Source organism: Microcaecilia unicolor, chromosome 5, assembly GCF_901765095.1.
Source record: "Microcaecilia unicolor chromosome 5, aMicUni1.1, whole genome shotgun sequence".
Classification (NCBI taxonomy): Eukaryota; Metazoa; Chordata; class Amphibia; order Gymnophiona; family Siphonopidae; genus Microcaecilia; species Microcaecilia unicolor.
Genome location: NC_044035.1, coordinates 325178368 through 325193210, shown reverse-complemented (window position 1 = coordinate 325193210; position 14843 = coordinate 325178368). Strand labels below are relative to the sequence as shown.

Here is a 14843-nt window from a genome sequence, read left to right as displayed (position 1 = left end):
GTACAGGCAGGGTATTAAAGCAGGCAGCAGGCAAAGTCCAGGACCAGGCAAAGGTTCAAAGACAGGCGGCAAGCTATGGCAACGTCCAGGTCCAGGTCAAAGGTTAAAAGACAGGCGGCAAGCAATGGCAAAGTCCAGGTCCAGGCAAAGGTTCAAAGGCAGGCGGCAAGCAATAGCAAAGTCCAGATCCAGGCAAAGGTTCAACACAGTCCGCACAATGAGAGTAACAAGCGCCCAGAAGACTACACCAGTACAAGCCGAAGCAAAGTCTGAGAGAAGGACCTGCTCCTAAATAGCCCCCTCCATCAGGGGAAGCAGGATCAGCTGGAAGGAAGCGCTCCAAGCCCCTCCCAAGGTGAAAGCCGCATCAGCAGGCAAGGAAAGCTCTCATTGGCTGCCTGCCGACGGAGCAAGGAGAGAAGACCAATCCCAAGGAACTGGAGGCAGAGTCCCGCCGGCCCTGGCCAATCCGAAGTAGAAGACGCAGTCCAAGAAACCGAACTCCGTGCCCAGAAGAGGCGCACCGATCCAGAAGCGCCGGTGCTGCCAAGATGGCTGGCGCTCTGTAGCCCAACGTCGAGACCGGAGGGCGATCAGGTCCTTAAGCAGGTGAGAGGCGCGACAGCAACCCTGGCTAATCTGACTACTCCTTTGGTCAAAGGAATTTCTTAAAAAGTAACTTACCAATAAAAGGAGTGGCCTAGTGGTTAGGGTGGTGGACTTTGGTCCTGAGGAACTGAGTTTGATTCCCACTTCAGGCACAGGCAGCTCCTTGTGACTCTGGGCAAGTCACTTAACCCTCCATTGCCCCATGTAAGCCGCATTGAGCCTGCCATGAGTGGGAAAGTGTGGGGTACAAATGTAACAAAAAAAAAAAAAATAAGGATTACCAGTAACATACTTTTGAAATATTGCACCATGGAAAGAAGGAACATTATGGGATTTGAACTGGAGCCTGTTCACTGAAGCAAACCCCTGTTCTGACTAGGTAAACACAGGTAAAGCTGAGATACTGAAAAGAATGAGTCTGATGCCAGCACCAATAACTACACTCCTGAGGAAGCTAATTGGACCTTGGATCTTGAAAAGGGCTTGCTGGGAACCAGGAAGTTGTTGCTGGTGACTTGAAGGCTATCCGGCCCTATACTGACATACTCTGAAATGATAAGGACATTTCTGTTTACTTAAGCTTTGTTCTGGACTTAGACTTGATCTATCCCAGGGGTGAGTGCCACAACCCAGCCAGGTTTTCAAGATTTCCACAATGAATATACATGAGATTGATTTGCTTGCATGGCTTCCATTATATGCAAATAGTTCTCATGCATATTCATTGTGGAAATATTGAAAACCCGACTGGGTTGTGGACTTCTTGGACCACATAACCCACCCTGATATATCATCTGCCACTACTCTTTACCTCTAGACCAGCCTTGGACTGGCTTTGAACTGCAAGAGGCCTAGAGCTATCACTGTCCCCCACTCCCTGGGAGAGGTCTCTGGACTGGGAACCTGCTCACAGTTAGTTTTATGTAGCTATATACTAGTAGTAACTCTTTTCCAGACAATTATTTACATACTTTAATCCAGCAACACTGGTATTAATAGTTTACTTTGAAAAATAATCAATCAATACAATTAGTACTGATTTCAAACATTACAAAATGTTTGAAATCAAATAAGACCAGGAAGAGAACACTAACAGGCTTATTTTCGAAAGAGAAAGATGCCCATATTTCGACCCAAATCGGGAGATGGGCGCCTTTCTCCCGTGGGCACCCAAATCGGTATAATCGAAAGCCGATTTTGGGTGCCTCCAACTGCAGTCTGTCGCGGGAACGAACAAAGTTGACGGGGCCTGTCGGAGGCATGGTGAAAGTGGGACTGGGGCATGTTTATTGGCCGAGGAGAGATGGGCGCCCTCGGCCGATAATGGAAAAAAGAAGGGCAGCAGTAGCGAGAATTTGGACTGCTTTTTTGGACCCTTTTTTTTCCATGAACAAGTCCCCAAAAAGTGCCCCAACTGCCCAGATGACCACCCGAGGGAATCGGGGATGACCTCCCCTGACTCCCCCAGTGGTCACTAACCCCCTCTCACCAAAAAAAAACAACTTTAAAAACTTTTTTTTCCAGCCTGTATGCCAGCCTCAAATGTCATACCCAGCTCAATCACAGCAGTATGCAGGTCCCTGGAGCAGTTGTTCATGGGTGCAGTGCACTTCAGGCAGGTGGATCCAGGCCCAACCCCCCTACCTGTTACACTTGTGCTGGTAAATGGGAGCCCTTCAATCCCCCCCCCCCCCAAAAAAAAAAAAAAAACCTACTGTACCTACATGTATGTGCCCCCCTTCACCCATAAGTGCTATGGCACTGGTGTAGAGTTGTGGGGAGTGGGTTTTGGGGGGGATTTGGGGGGGCTCAGCACCGAAGTGAAGGGAGCTATGGACTTGGGAGGTATTTTACTGTTTTTGTTTTACTTTTTACAAGTGCCCCCTAGGGTGCCCGGTTGGTTTCCTGGCATGTGAGGGGGACCAGTGCACTACAAATCCTGGCCCCCTCCCATGACCAAATGCCTTGGATGTGTTCGTTTTTGAGATGGGCGGCTTCAGTTTCCATTATCGCTGAAAACCAATACCGCCCATCTCAAATCCGCCCGAATCCGATGCATTTGCCCGGCACCAACCGTATTATCGAAACAAAAGATGGGCGCCCATCTTTTTCAAAAATACGGTCTGTCCCGCCCCTTCGCGTACCTGTCCTCGGAGATAGTCGCCATGGAGATGGGCGTCCGCCTTCGATTATGCCCCTCTAAGGGGCCCTTTTACTAAGGCGCGTAGGCGCCTACGTGTGTACTACGCACGTCAAATTAGAACTACCGCCCAGCTACCATGTGCCCTGGGTGGTAATTCTAATTTTGACGCGCATCCAAAATGTGTGGCAGAAAATAATTTCTATTTTCTACCGCGTGGCGCTAACCGAGCGGTAATCAGTAGTGTACGTACACTGAGGATTACCACCCGGTTAACGTGTGAGACCTTACCACTATGTCAATGGGTGGTGGTAAGGTCTCAGGCCCAAAATGGACGAGCACTGGTTTTTATTTTGCTGCACGTCCATTTTTGGCCCCCAAAAAAGGTCTTTTTTGCAGGTGCGCTGAAAAATGGACCTGTGCACGTGCAATACATGCACCTACACCAGCACAGGCCATTTTTCGGCATACCTTAGTAAAAGGGCCCTGAAAAGTACCAAAATACATTCATATGCATGTGTTCTTATTTTCATTTTCCTACCAATATGACAATTTTAACATGGCTATCGGACCAGATATTTGTGTTTGTCATTTACGCAATGATGCCATTTCTTGTGCAAACTCTAAGTTTTCTCATGCTTCTAGTTCTTGAGTACGAGTACCTGGTGCAGCATAATCTTTAATGTTACCGTACATATTCTGCTGTTTCAGGTAATGCTACAGATGAAGAGAAAACCCTCAGCAGAACAATGATGAAATATTGGGCAAACTTCGCTCGACAGGGGTAGGAATGGAGTCACCCACACTTCCACGGTCTTAGAATTTAACATTATGAATCAAACTGAACTCTAATTTAGGCCCTGATTCTCCAATCTCTATTTTTTTTTCTCCAAATGCCTTAGATCTTACTCTTTGTTCTGTTTTCTTTCCAGGAACCCAAATAGCAATGGCTTGGTGAAATGGCCAGTCTACGACCAGAAAGAACAATATCTGGAGCTAAATTTAAAGCAGAAGATTGGAACAAAACTGAGAGATCATCGTGTGATGTTCTGGATGGAGACCTTGCCTGAAAAAGTCAAAGCCAGAGAACATGCTGAGCTCTAATTTCAAGTATCTGCCACATTTGCAGTTCAGTTTGGAAAAAGCAAAATAAATGTTTAATCAAAATGTAATAATTTTAACAAGCTAGTACAGCTTTTTTTTTTCTCCAAGGACAAGTATGGGTGATGTCACTGACAGAACCCAGCATGGGAACGGGTACTTCAGCAATTTTTCCAGAAGTTTTTGGGCTTCTCACTTTGCATGCACACTTGTATGGGACCACCTAACTGGTTTTCTCCACAGAAGCGTTCAGATCATTTTATTTTTTTTTTTTTTATTGCAGTTCTCTCAAGTGCCTTGAAGTTTATTTTCTCTGAAAAACTTTGTAAGTCCTGTACTGTCACTGTTGCGTAGGTCTTGGCATTCTCTCAACGGCTTCTTAGTCAGTTCTTTTTTTGTCATTTTTCGAAATTTTCTTTCTTTTTTCACATAGTTCAATCTAGGCCTATTTTTCAGTTTTGAGCACCTTGACCAGGATATTTTTGTAACCGAGAGGTCCTTTTACTAAAGTTGACCATGTGCTAATGGACATTAGTGTACGCTAGGCAGTCGGTGACTCAACTGGTTGGGGAGGCTAAGGTAGGCAGGGCTAAGTTGGGCGGGGTCAAGTTAAAAACCTTAGGGGTCAACACCTATATCAACAGGAAAGGGACAGCAAATGGCGTTTTTAAGCACAGTACAGAAGACCCCCCTGCCAGCTGCTTCCCCCTAGTACCTCTGTAACTGATGGTATCATGCACACTGAGTACTCTCCAGGGAATTATTACCAAAAAATGTTAAATAATACAATATACTAAAGAGAATAGTATGTGCAGTACTATGTGCAGGTAGTCTAACACTTGGCTCTTGGTCAGTCCTAGCTCCTCAGTCTAGCTTACTCCTATTGGCCATGTGAACAGTGATGTATTCTAAAATAAAAAATAAATTTCTTTTTATTTACCTTTTGCTGTCTGGCTAATTTTTCTCATTGTGTCAGTCCCAGTCCTTAGTTTCTACTTTCCTTTGTCTTCTCTTAGCTCTCTTCACCGGGTTTTCTCTCTGTTTGTCATTTCTCTCTCTCCTTCTGTCATCTTCAGTTCTTCTAACACATCTGTCTCCAACATTGATTTTTTTTTTTCTTATCAGCTTTATTCTATTTATTTTTCCACCTCTGTCCAAATTTCTTTTATTCTTACAATTCAATTTCTCTCTTTTACTGCTTCTACCTACAGCTTTCTCTCTCCCTCAGCCCAGTTCTTCTATTCCCCTTCCTTATATTCTCCAGTCTTTCACTAATTCTATCATCTCCCCCTCCCATTCAATATCTTCTCTCTCCCTCCACCTTTCCATGCAGATTTCCCACCTCTACCATTTTCCATCTGGCATCTCCCCATCTTCATCCCTTTCAGCCATTATTTCTCCTCTCTTCCCTTCAGCATCCCTCCATTTTCCTCATTTCAATGCGGCAAATTCCCCTCTCTTTCTCCACCCTTTCCATGTAGCATTTCCCCCCCACCCCCCCATCCTTTACAGCCAGTGTCTTCCCCCCTCTCTCTCTCTACCCCTTTCCTGACAGAATTTCTCCTCTCTTCCATTTTTCATCCAGCAACTCCCCTCTATTTTCCCCTTTTCATGCAGCATATCCCTTTTTCTCTCCACCTTTTATATCCAGTGTTTCTCCCACCTTACTCCCCCTCCCTTTTCAGCCAGCATGTCCCTCTGCTCTGTATCCCCTTGTAGCTAGCCTCTTCTTTCTCCAATCCCCCCCCCCCACACACACACAGAATCTCCCCCTTTCTCTTTGCCCTTTTCAACCAGCACCTCTACTCTCTCTCTCTCTCTCTCTCTCTCTCTCTCTCTCTCTCTCTCTCTCTCTCTGAACTTCCTGCAGACCCTTCTGCTTCTCCTCTAACGAGCAGCAGCAATTTAAAAAACAAACTGCAGAACCTCTGCTTTCATAGGTGTGGCTGCCTGCTCTCTGTCAGTCCTTCCCCCTCTGGAACAGGAAATTGATGTCAGAAGGAGTGTAACCAGCAGAGCCGACAGCTCTGCCTATGAAAGCAGAGGCTCCCTCCCTCCCTCCTGTTGCCATTTCTGCCTAGCTAATTATAGAGCAAAGCTGTGTGGGACTGTGGGTTTCTGCACGCTGCAGCTACCACTTCTAGCTGACCCTGCCTCCTCTGCTATAACCCTCTTTCATTGGAGGTCGGCCGGCAGAGGAGGAGGCAGCAGCTGCAGTGTGCAGAGAGTCAAGGTCCCGCACAGCTTTGATTTATAATTAGTACTGTAGGAACGGCAGAGGTGGAAACAGGAGACAGGGAAGGAAAACCTCTACAGCCTAAGGCACGAGGTGAGGTGGGGTGGGGGGGGGGGGGAAGAGAGGGGCAATATTAGGAAGAAAGCAGCAGGCGTGGAAGGTTGGGCTGGGGAGGCTTAGCCTCCCCAAGCCTCTTATACCGGGCGCCTAGTGCACGCTAAGCTTTAGTGAATGGGCCCCAAGTCATTTGATTTTGCTACTGCTATTTTTCTGGATGATATGTTGTAAAAGAAGACTCCCAGCAGCATCAAGAGGTGTTCCTGGTTCAACAGGACCTTATCCATTAAGTATATTCACTCATGGTGCCTACAATGCCTGGGACCTAACAATGTCCCTTTCATTACATTCTTTTTTTCATATCAAAAAAAGGGATTTATGGTAGAGAAAACTTTTCAGAGATAAGATCAGTCCATCAACATTGGCATTAGACCCGTCAGTCTCCATGGGTCCAGGAGTTGCTCTGGATGCTGTGGATGCATTGACTTTGAGAGCCTCTCAGTCATCCTAGACATCAAGCATTGGTAGAGCGCAACAGAAACAGTAATCATTCAACCCCATCTTCATCAAAGCCAAGGAAGCATGATGCAAGACATCGGGAAGAAGCTGAGATGTCTTGATAATGAACCCCATTGCATGGCACTAATGTCACCAGTGTTCTTGAAGTACCTTCGATGTGAAGACAGCTCAACATCCATGCGATCTGAGAGGGTGTGTCAATTTCCACAGACTCGAAACCCCAGTTCTGATACTTCTCAAATGACTCAGGAAGATGTAGCGATTCCTACAGAAATGCTCCCGCCTTTATTGATGGCAGTTGACAATCAGCTCAAGCAGAAGTTTGGAGGAGTCAATGGAGTGCTTCTTTGTTCAATGCAATGCTGCAGCTTTGACATCATTGATGTTGAGGATAGGAGTGATCCAACTAATTCTCAAGATCCATGCCCTGCCCTGGATGCCAAAGCCTGAAGAGGGCTGAGCTGAAATTGGCTGCTCTGGTATCTGTTTCCAGTGCTTTGGTGGAGGAAGCATCACGACGGCACCAGGAGTCATTGGTGTCTCAACACCGTAGGAGGCCTGACCATTCTGTCAGTAGTGCAAAGAAGGCAGAATTTCAAATGCCACCAGCTGAGTTCTTTTATGAGTCTGAATTTGAATGCTTTTGGGAGTCTGAAGAACAGCCAAAGAGCTGCTCAGAGGATAGGTCCACTGGACTCCCTTCAGACCCCTCCCCACCACATGAGAGATGCAAACCTCCACCAGAGAAGCTCTCTTTCATTGGTTTTATTGGGGAGATAATGCAAGCTGTCCCAGTACAGTTAGAGATGGAGGAGGAACCCAGGCCAGAAACATTGCATATCCTTCAATTCCTCAACCCCCTCCCCAAGGATGCTATGGGAGGGTACATAAGAATTGCCATACTGGGTCAGACCAAAGGTCCATCTAGCCCAGTATCCTGCTTCCAATACTGACCAATCCAGGTCGTAAGTACCAAAGAGTAGCAAGATTCCATGCTACCGATCCCAGGAATAAGTACAGTACAGTCTCGATTATACAATGACCGACCCATTGTCAGATAAATAAAAAGTCAGATAATACGGAAAATACTGCATAAACTCTTCAAAAATGCATAAGTAAAGGTATAGAGTTCCCAATTTTCCAAAGTTGTTCTAAAACAAAGACTTTTAATAGAAATAAATGTGATGATGTCACAGGGGGGTGTCTGTCGGGTATGCTGGATGGTCAGATTAGCAAAGATTGGATAATTGAGACTGTACTGTAGTGGCTTTCTCTGTGTCTGCTTAATAGCAGTTTATGGACTTGTCCTCTGTTATACTAACTGCTTTTACTACATCCTCTGGTAATGAGGTGCAGAGTTTAACTATTTGATGAGTGTTTCTCCTGTTTGTTTTAAATGTGCTAATATATAACTTCAGCAATTGTCTCTTAGAATAGGACTTAACAAACATCTGGGTTTCCTATCAAACATATAAACGGCGAGTGACCGAACTCACTCGCAAATGTGCAGTAAAGACCCTCTCTGTCTTGCCCCCGCGTCAATACGTGATGATGAGGGCGGGACAGAGAGGGTCTCTACTGCGCAAGGGGAGGGACGAAACCGCCGTCGCTACCGCTTCCCCCCCCCCCACACACAAGGTCGCCGCCGCCACCCACTCTCCACCCAGCCCGCCATTCGCTCTGCTATAGAAACAGCGTGGGAATGGAGCACACAGCTCAGCTGAGCTGCCGTCGGCCTTCCTTCCCTGCCTCTGTCCCGCCCGCGGGGCACAGGCAGAGAAGAAGGACGGCAGCTCATCTGAGCTGTGTGCTGCGTTCCCGCACTGTTTCAATAGCGAAGCGAGGGCCTGGCCCGGGTGGAGGGGTGGCGGCGACTCCGGGGGGACATAGCAGTGACCTCGGAGGGGCAGCGGCGAGCTTGGCGGCAGGGGAGGGACTTTCAACCCCCCCCCCCCCCCCGTCCTATACTAGCCCGTTTTTACGGGCTCAACGGCTAGTCACATTATAAACCATAAAATACTGCTTTGTCGCCCTCTGATCATCCATCCATCTACCCACTCCCACCTTTCCCCATGAGACTGTCATTGAAATGCTTTTGTTTCATTTATATATTCTGATTTATGAAATCGCTTGCTCATTTCTTAACTGAAGAAGATGGTATTGCCTTTGAAAGCTAATCAAAAGATGTATTAAATTGTTCCAATAAAAAGAATCATCTTATTTTATTTTCTTTGTTTTGTTTTATTTCTATTTATATCCTGCATAATAAAAGAATAGAGTATGCCAGCAGACAGAGAATAAGGCTCATTCACCTTGCATATTTTCGCTTCTGTTACAATATCCCAAGCCCCCCTCTTACTCAATAGCTTTAGACACATTTCCTAATAGCTAGGAATCCTCTGTGGTTTTTGTTTCGGCAGGGAAGTTGCTTCATTAGACCAGTCCTCAGAACACACTTAGCCCATGAGATTTCCAGAATACCCACAATGAATATGCATGAGAGATTTGCATACAGTGGAAGTAGTGATGCAAATTTATCTCATGCACATATATTGTGAGTATCTAGAAAACCCGACTGACTGGGTGTGTCCTGAGGATTAGGTTGAGAGCCACTGATTTAGCCACTGTCCTTTCCATGAAGATGAATTTTCCAGATCTACTTGAGTCTCTCCTTCCTCCTCTGAGCCTCCTAAGAATTCTTGTCTTTTATATATCATGGCGCCAATTCTATAACATAGGTGCTAATCACTCACTTGCTAATTACATGTATATAGGTGGGTATGTCCGCACATACGTGGCAATTGCCAATATTTTCCTTAAGTGCAATTTCAGTGGTTCCCAAACCTGGTCCTAGAGGCACCCCAGCAAGTCAGGTTTTCAGGATATCCACAATGAATATTCATGAGAGATTTGTAAGAACTGCCTCCACTGCATGCAAGTCTCTCGCATGAATATTCATTGTGGATATCCTGAAAATCTGAGTGGCCAGATTGTCCTCCAGGACTAGATTTGGGAACCACTAAGCTATTCTATAAATATGCACTTGTTAGGATCTGGTAACTGTGAGCCCCTGTGCCCCGACTGAGCACGGCGAAGATGGAGTGACACCGCACTCGGTCAGGCAGCCGGCCAACCCCAAGATGGCTGACCTATCCTGGAGAAACACCACCAAGATAGCCGGCTATCTCTGCCGGACCGCGCCTCGCCGGTGAATCGGCCGCGCAGGCCTGGAACCAGGTGAGAAACATAACAGCACTCAACTTACATAGCATGCACTTGTAAAAGGCTGTACTTATGGATGGGACCTGGGGCAAAGGTCTCACATGCATACCTCACAAAGGGGCCCTTTTACTAAGCTGCACAAGCGTCTACGTGCGCCAAAATGGAGTCAACGCCCGGCTACCGGGTGGCTCTTGCAATAATTTTATTTTTGGCGTGCGTCCGATATGTGCGGATGAAAAATAACTTTTACTCTCGGACGTGCGTATCGGACGCGCACCAAGTGGCATTTGACATGCTTAGGTCATTCCGCATGGTTACTGCGGGAGACTTTACCACTCGGGCAATGGTTGGCGGTAAGGTCGCAGACTCAAAATGGACATTCAGCAATTTTGATTTTACCACACATCCATTTTTGGCAAAAATTTTAAAAAAGGCCTTTTTTTATAGCCGTTCTGAAAAATGGATCGGCGTGTGCCCCAAACCTGCGCCTACACTACCGCAAGCCATTTTTCAGTGCACCTTAGTAAAAGGACCCCAGAATACTGTGTTATGCATGTACCTCTAGTTCTTAGGCACTGACAGATCTAGGGCTGCTGTAAGTACTTTTCCCTAATTATTAGGCATGTCTATACTGGGTAAGACTAATATTCTATAAAGCTGGCACTTATGCTCTTTTCTAGAATAGGCCTTCTAGGCACCCTGTTATACAATTGCCCTACATAGATTTGACACAATCTTCACAAACCAAGAGACTCAAAGTCAATCACAATAAAAGACTTCTACAACAATACAGATACACAGTGTAATCATTCAGAACCTGAATATCTAAGGCCAATGGTGTGCTGGAGCTGGCTCGCACCAGCTTGCAAGAGCTGGTTGTTAATTTTTTAAAGATCTTGTGAGCCGGTTGTTCAGCATGGCGAGCCGGCTCCAGTAAACAAGGTAAGCATGGCAGGAGGGCGCCACAAGCCATGCTTACCCCATTTCTCTCACCTCCCACCACTGCCCTCGTTTGCCTGCGCCGCCCTGGGGGCGGGTTTAAATCATTTTTATTACCTCCATAGAAGCGGCCACATCATTGAAAGCCCTGCCCGTCTCTAGCCTTCCCTTTGTGAGTTTGTTCCCTCAAAGTCCCGCCTTCTGATGTCATTTCCTCTTTCCGCGAGGGCGGGACTCTGAGGGAACGAACTCGAAGGGAAGGCTAGAGATGGGCAGGGTTTTCAATGACGCGGCCGCTTCGACGGAGGTAATCAGGAGAGAGAGGAGAATCACTGGGTATGGATGGCTGGAGGGGGGCAGGGGAGAGAACAGAATTGCTGGGTATGAATGGCTGGAGGGGGGCAGGGGAGAGAAGAGAATCGCTGGGTATGGATGGATACTGGGGGCAGGGGAAAGAAGAGAATCGCTGGGTATGGATGGAGGGAGGCAGGGGAGAGGAGAGTTGCTGGATATTTATTTATTGCATTTGTATCCCACATTTTCCCACCTCTTTGCGGGTTCAGTGTGGCTTACAATAAGACATGAATAGTGGAAATACATTTGTAATAACTTGGTTATAGGTTACATTGTGCAAGTTTTGTGAAACCATCGAAGAATCATTAAGAATATGACAATGGGAGATCAACATTGAAACGTTGGAAAGAGACAGTGGGAAGCTTAAAGGGCAGTGTTAAGACACAGAGATATATGGTGTACATATTCCTGTGAGTAAATGTATGAGTGATGTGGAATTACGGGGGATGAGGGTTAGGAGTGGATGTATGGAGCATTGATGATCAGTGAGTGTGGACTCTATGTGTTTTGGCTCTTGCCATAAATTGTTTCAAACAGATGAGTCTTCAGTAATTTGCGGAAGAAGGCTTGTTCGTGAGTCATTCTTAGGTTGCGCGGCAGTGTATTCCAAAGTTGCGTGCTTGTGTAAGAAAAGGTTGACGCGTGTAGCGTCTTGTATTTCACGCCCTTGCAATTAGGGAAGTGGAGGTTGAGGTATGTTCTGGATGATCTTTTAGCATTTCTGGTTGGAAGGTCTATCAACTCGGACATATAGGCAGGGGCTTCACCATGAATGATCTTGTGGACTAGTGTGCATACCTTGAAAGTGACGCGTTCCTTAAGTGGAAGCCAGTGTAGTTGCTTTAGTAGTGGAGTTGCCCTTTCATATTTTGGTTTTCCAAAGATGAGTCTGGCTGCTGTGTTCTGGGCTGTTTGCAGTTTCCTCGTCACTTGCTCTTTACAGCCTGTGTATAGTGAGTTACAGTAATCCAGATGGCTTAGGATGAGGGATTGCACTAGGTTGCGGAAGACGAATCTTGGGAAGAATGGTTTAATCCTTTTCAATTTCCACATGCAGTGGAACATCTTCTTAGTTGTGTTATTTGCGTGAGTTTCTAGAGTTAGGTGGCGGTCAATAGTGACTCCAAGAATTTTTAGAGTTTCTGAGATTGGAAGGTTTTGGTTTGGTGTGCTTATCTCGTTGAATTCATTTGTATTGTATTAGGAGGTGAGTATTAGGCATTCGGTTTTTTCTGCATTTAGTTTCAGACGGAATGCATCTGCCCAGGTGTTCATGATATATAGACTTTGATTGATTTCGTTGACGATTTCTTTGATGTCTTGTTTGAAGGGGATGTATATCGTCACATCATCGACGTATATGTATGGGTTAAGGTTATGGTTTGATAGGAGTTTTGCTAGAGGGATCATCATAAGGTTGAAGATAATTGGTGAGAGGGGTGATCCTTGTGGAACTCCACATTCAGGTGTCCATGCCTTGGACATGGTTGAATTTGATGTGACTTGATACGAACGCAATGTTAGGAAACCCTTGAATCAATTCAGGACGTTTCCTCCAATGCCAAAGTATTCCAGCATATGCAGTAAGATTTCGTGGTTGACCATGTCAAATGCACTTGACATGTCAAATTGTAGTAGGAGTATGTTGTTACCAGTTGCTATGATTTGTTTAAATTTAGTCATAAGGGTGACTAATACTGTTTCAGTGCTATGGTTCGACCGGAATCCTGATTGGGCATTGTGCAGTATTGAATGTTTGTTTAGATAGTTTGTGAGTTGTTTGGTTACCATTCCTTCGGTTATCTTGGTTATTAGTGGAATGGATGCTACTGGCCTGTAGTTGGTTATTTCGCTTGTGTTTTTCTTTGTATCTTTAGGAATTGGGGTGAGTAAGATTTTTCCTTTTTCTTTTGGGAAGAGTCCGTTTTGTAGCATGTAGTTTATATGGATCATTAGGTCTATTATGAATTGTTGAGGAGAAGATTTCATGAGGTTATTTGGGCATGTGTCTAGTTTGCAGTTGGATTTGGCATATCTTTTGAGAGTCATTGAGATGAGTCTCAAAAGATATGCCAAATCCAACTGCAAACTAGACACATGCCCAAATAACCTCATGAAATCTGGATGGAGGGAGGGCAGGGGAGAGGAGAGTTGCTGGACATGGGGGAGAGGAGGGGAAAGGAGAGTTGCTGGACATGGGTGGATGGGGGGGGAGGGGAGAGGAGGGTTGCTGGACATGGATGGAGGAGAGGGAAGGGAGAGAAGAAATGCTGGACATGGATGGTGGGGAGGGAAGAGTGAGGAAGGAGATGAGGGAAAAGGAAGAGAGGAGAAAAACTGCACATGGATGAAGAAAATAGGCAGAAGCTGGATCCACTGGACAGTCAAGTCTGCGGAGGACCCAGCTTTTACTTATGGATGTAGGACAAGAAATGAAGAAGAAAGGTGGGAAGTAAAGAAATAAATAGAAAAGAAGCCCTGGAAATGGAGTTAAAAGGACAGATAGCAACAGAATCGGATACTGGGCCAGCATGATCAGAAAAACAAAGTTACCAGACAACAAAGGTAGAAAAATTCATTTTATTTTCATCATAGTGTTTGGAATATGTCCACTGTGAGAATCAGGTGCTCAACATTAAAAGTTTATATTTATTTACTTATTTATGGCATTTTATTCCACATTAAACATGAATTAGATTGGAACCTGAGATCATTTAATTTTTGTTTTCCTGGAGTAATGCATTGCCCCCCCCCCAGGCTCTCTTCCTGGCTATAGCCAGCTCTGCAATTTGGGGGGGGGCACAGAGGTGGACGAGGGGCGCAAAGGTGGACCGGGGACAGAACCTGTTGTTAAACATTTACCAGCACACCACTGTGTAAGGCCCTCTGAAATATAAGTTAACTCACCCATGCAGCTAACCAGAAATCTGGAAGCTGAAGAGGATGGCCAAGCTTTTTTTTCATTCATTGGGTCCTTCACATTGCACACAAAAGCCCTTAGCCAGCATTTCCTTCACATAAGCAGTGTGGAAAACAAACAAATTTGATGAAATACACTGTGGAAAATCACTTAGAATAACATAAGTAAATGCAACAATATTTTAAACATGAAATAACTAACTGTAGCAATAGTCCTTATCAATGAATCTTAATATTGTAGAATTGCAAAGTAGACATTTTTCATAGGTTTCAGGTATTTAAATGACTTGAACATCACCATTAACTTTGATATACTACAGGCTCATAAAAGTACATCTAAGTGGTTTATAATTTTCTAAAAGAAAATGGAGTAATAAGACTAGGGGAGGAACATAAGGGGAAGTATTACAATTGTAATCAAATTACAAATCAGTACACTGTAGCAGGACCTACTTATCCACGCCATATGTGTAAAACTGCCACTATTCTGCTTAAGTGAGGCGAGCGTATGTGAGGAGGCAGCGGTGGCAGAGGGGGCATCAGGGAGGTGGGCCAAAATGTGACCTCACACTTTGGGCTCTGGATCCCCTTCTCCCACGCTGAGGTCTGGCTACGCCACTGCTGCATACAGTGCAACACCAGAGAAAGAGAAACAGTAATGCATGTCCATCTATACTGTGTAAAATATAAAGATAGCAGATGTAAATTTCAAAAACTGACATATTCAAGTCACTACACTACAAATTA

At 45.4% G+C, this 14843-nt stretch overlaps 1 protein-coding gene across 1 annotated transcript in view; it reads left to right on the top strand.

The window, feature by feature from the left end:
- LOC115470860 (fatty acyl-CoA hydrolase precursor, medium chain-like) overlaps window positions 1-4789 on the top strand; it is a 105606-nt gene extending 100817 nt beyond the window's left edge. Inside the window, exons 12-13 of the mRNA XM_030204448.1 lie at window positions 3461-3533; window positions 3682-4789. Of these exons, the coding sequence (XP_030060308.1) occupies window positions 3461-3533; window positions 3682-3853 (245 nt within the window). The 3' untranslated portion in view covers window positions 3854-4789. The remainder of the gene's footprint in view (window positions 1-3460; window positions 3534-3681) is intronic.
- The last annotated feature ends 10054 nt before the right edge of the window (window positions 4790-14843 follow it).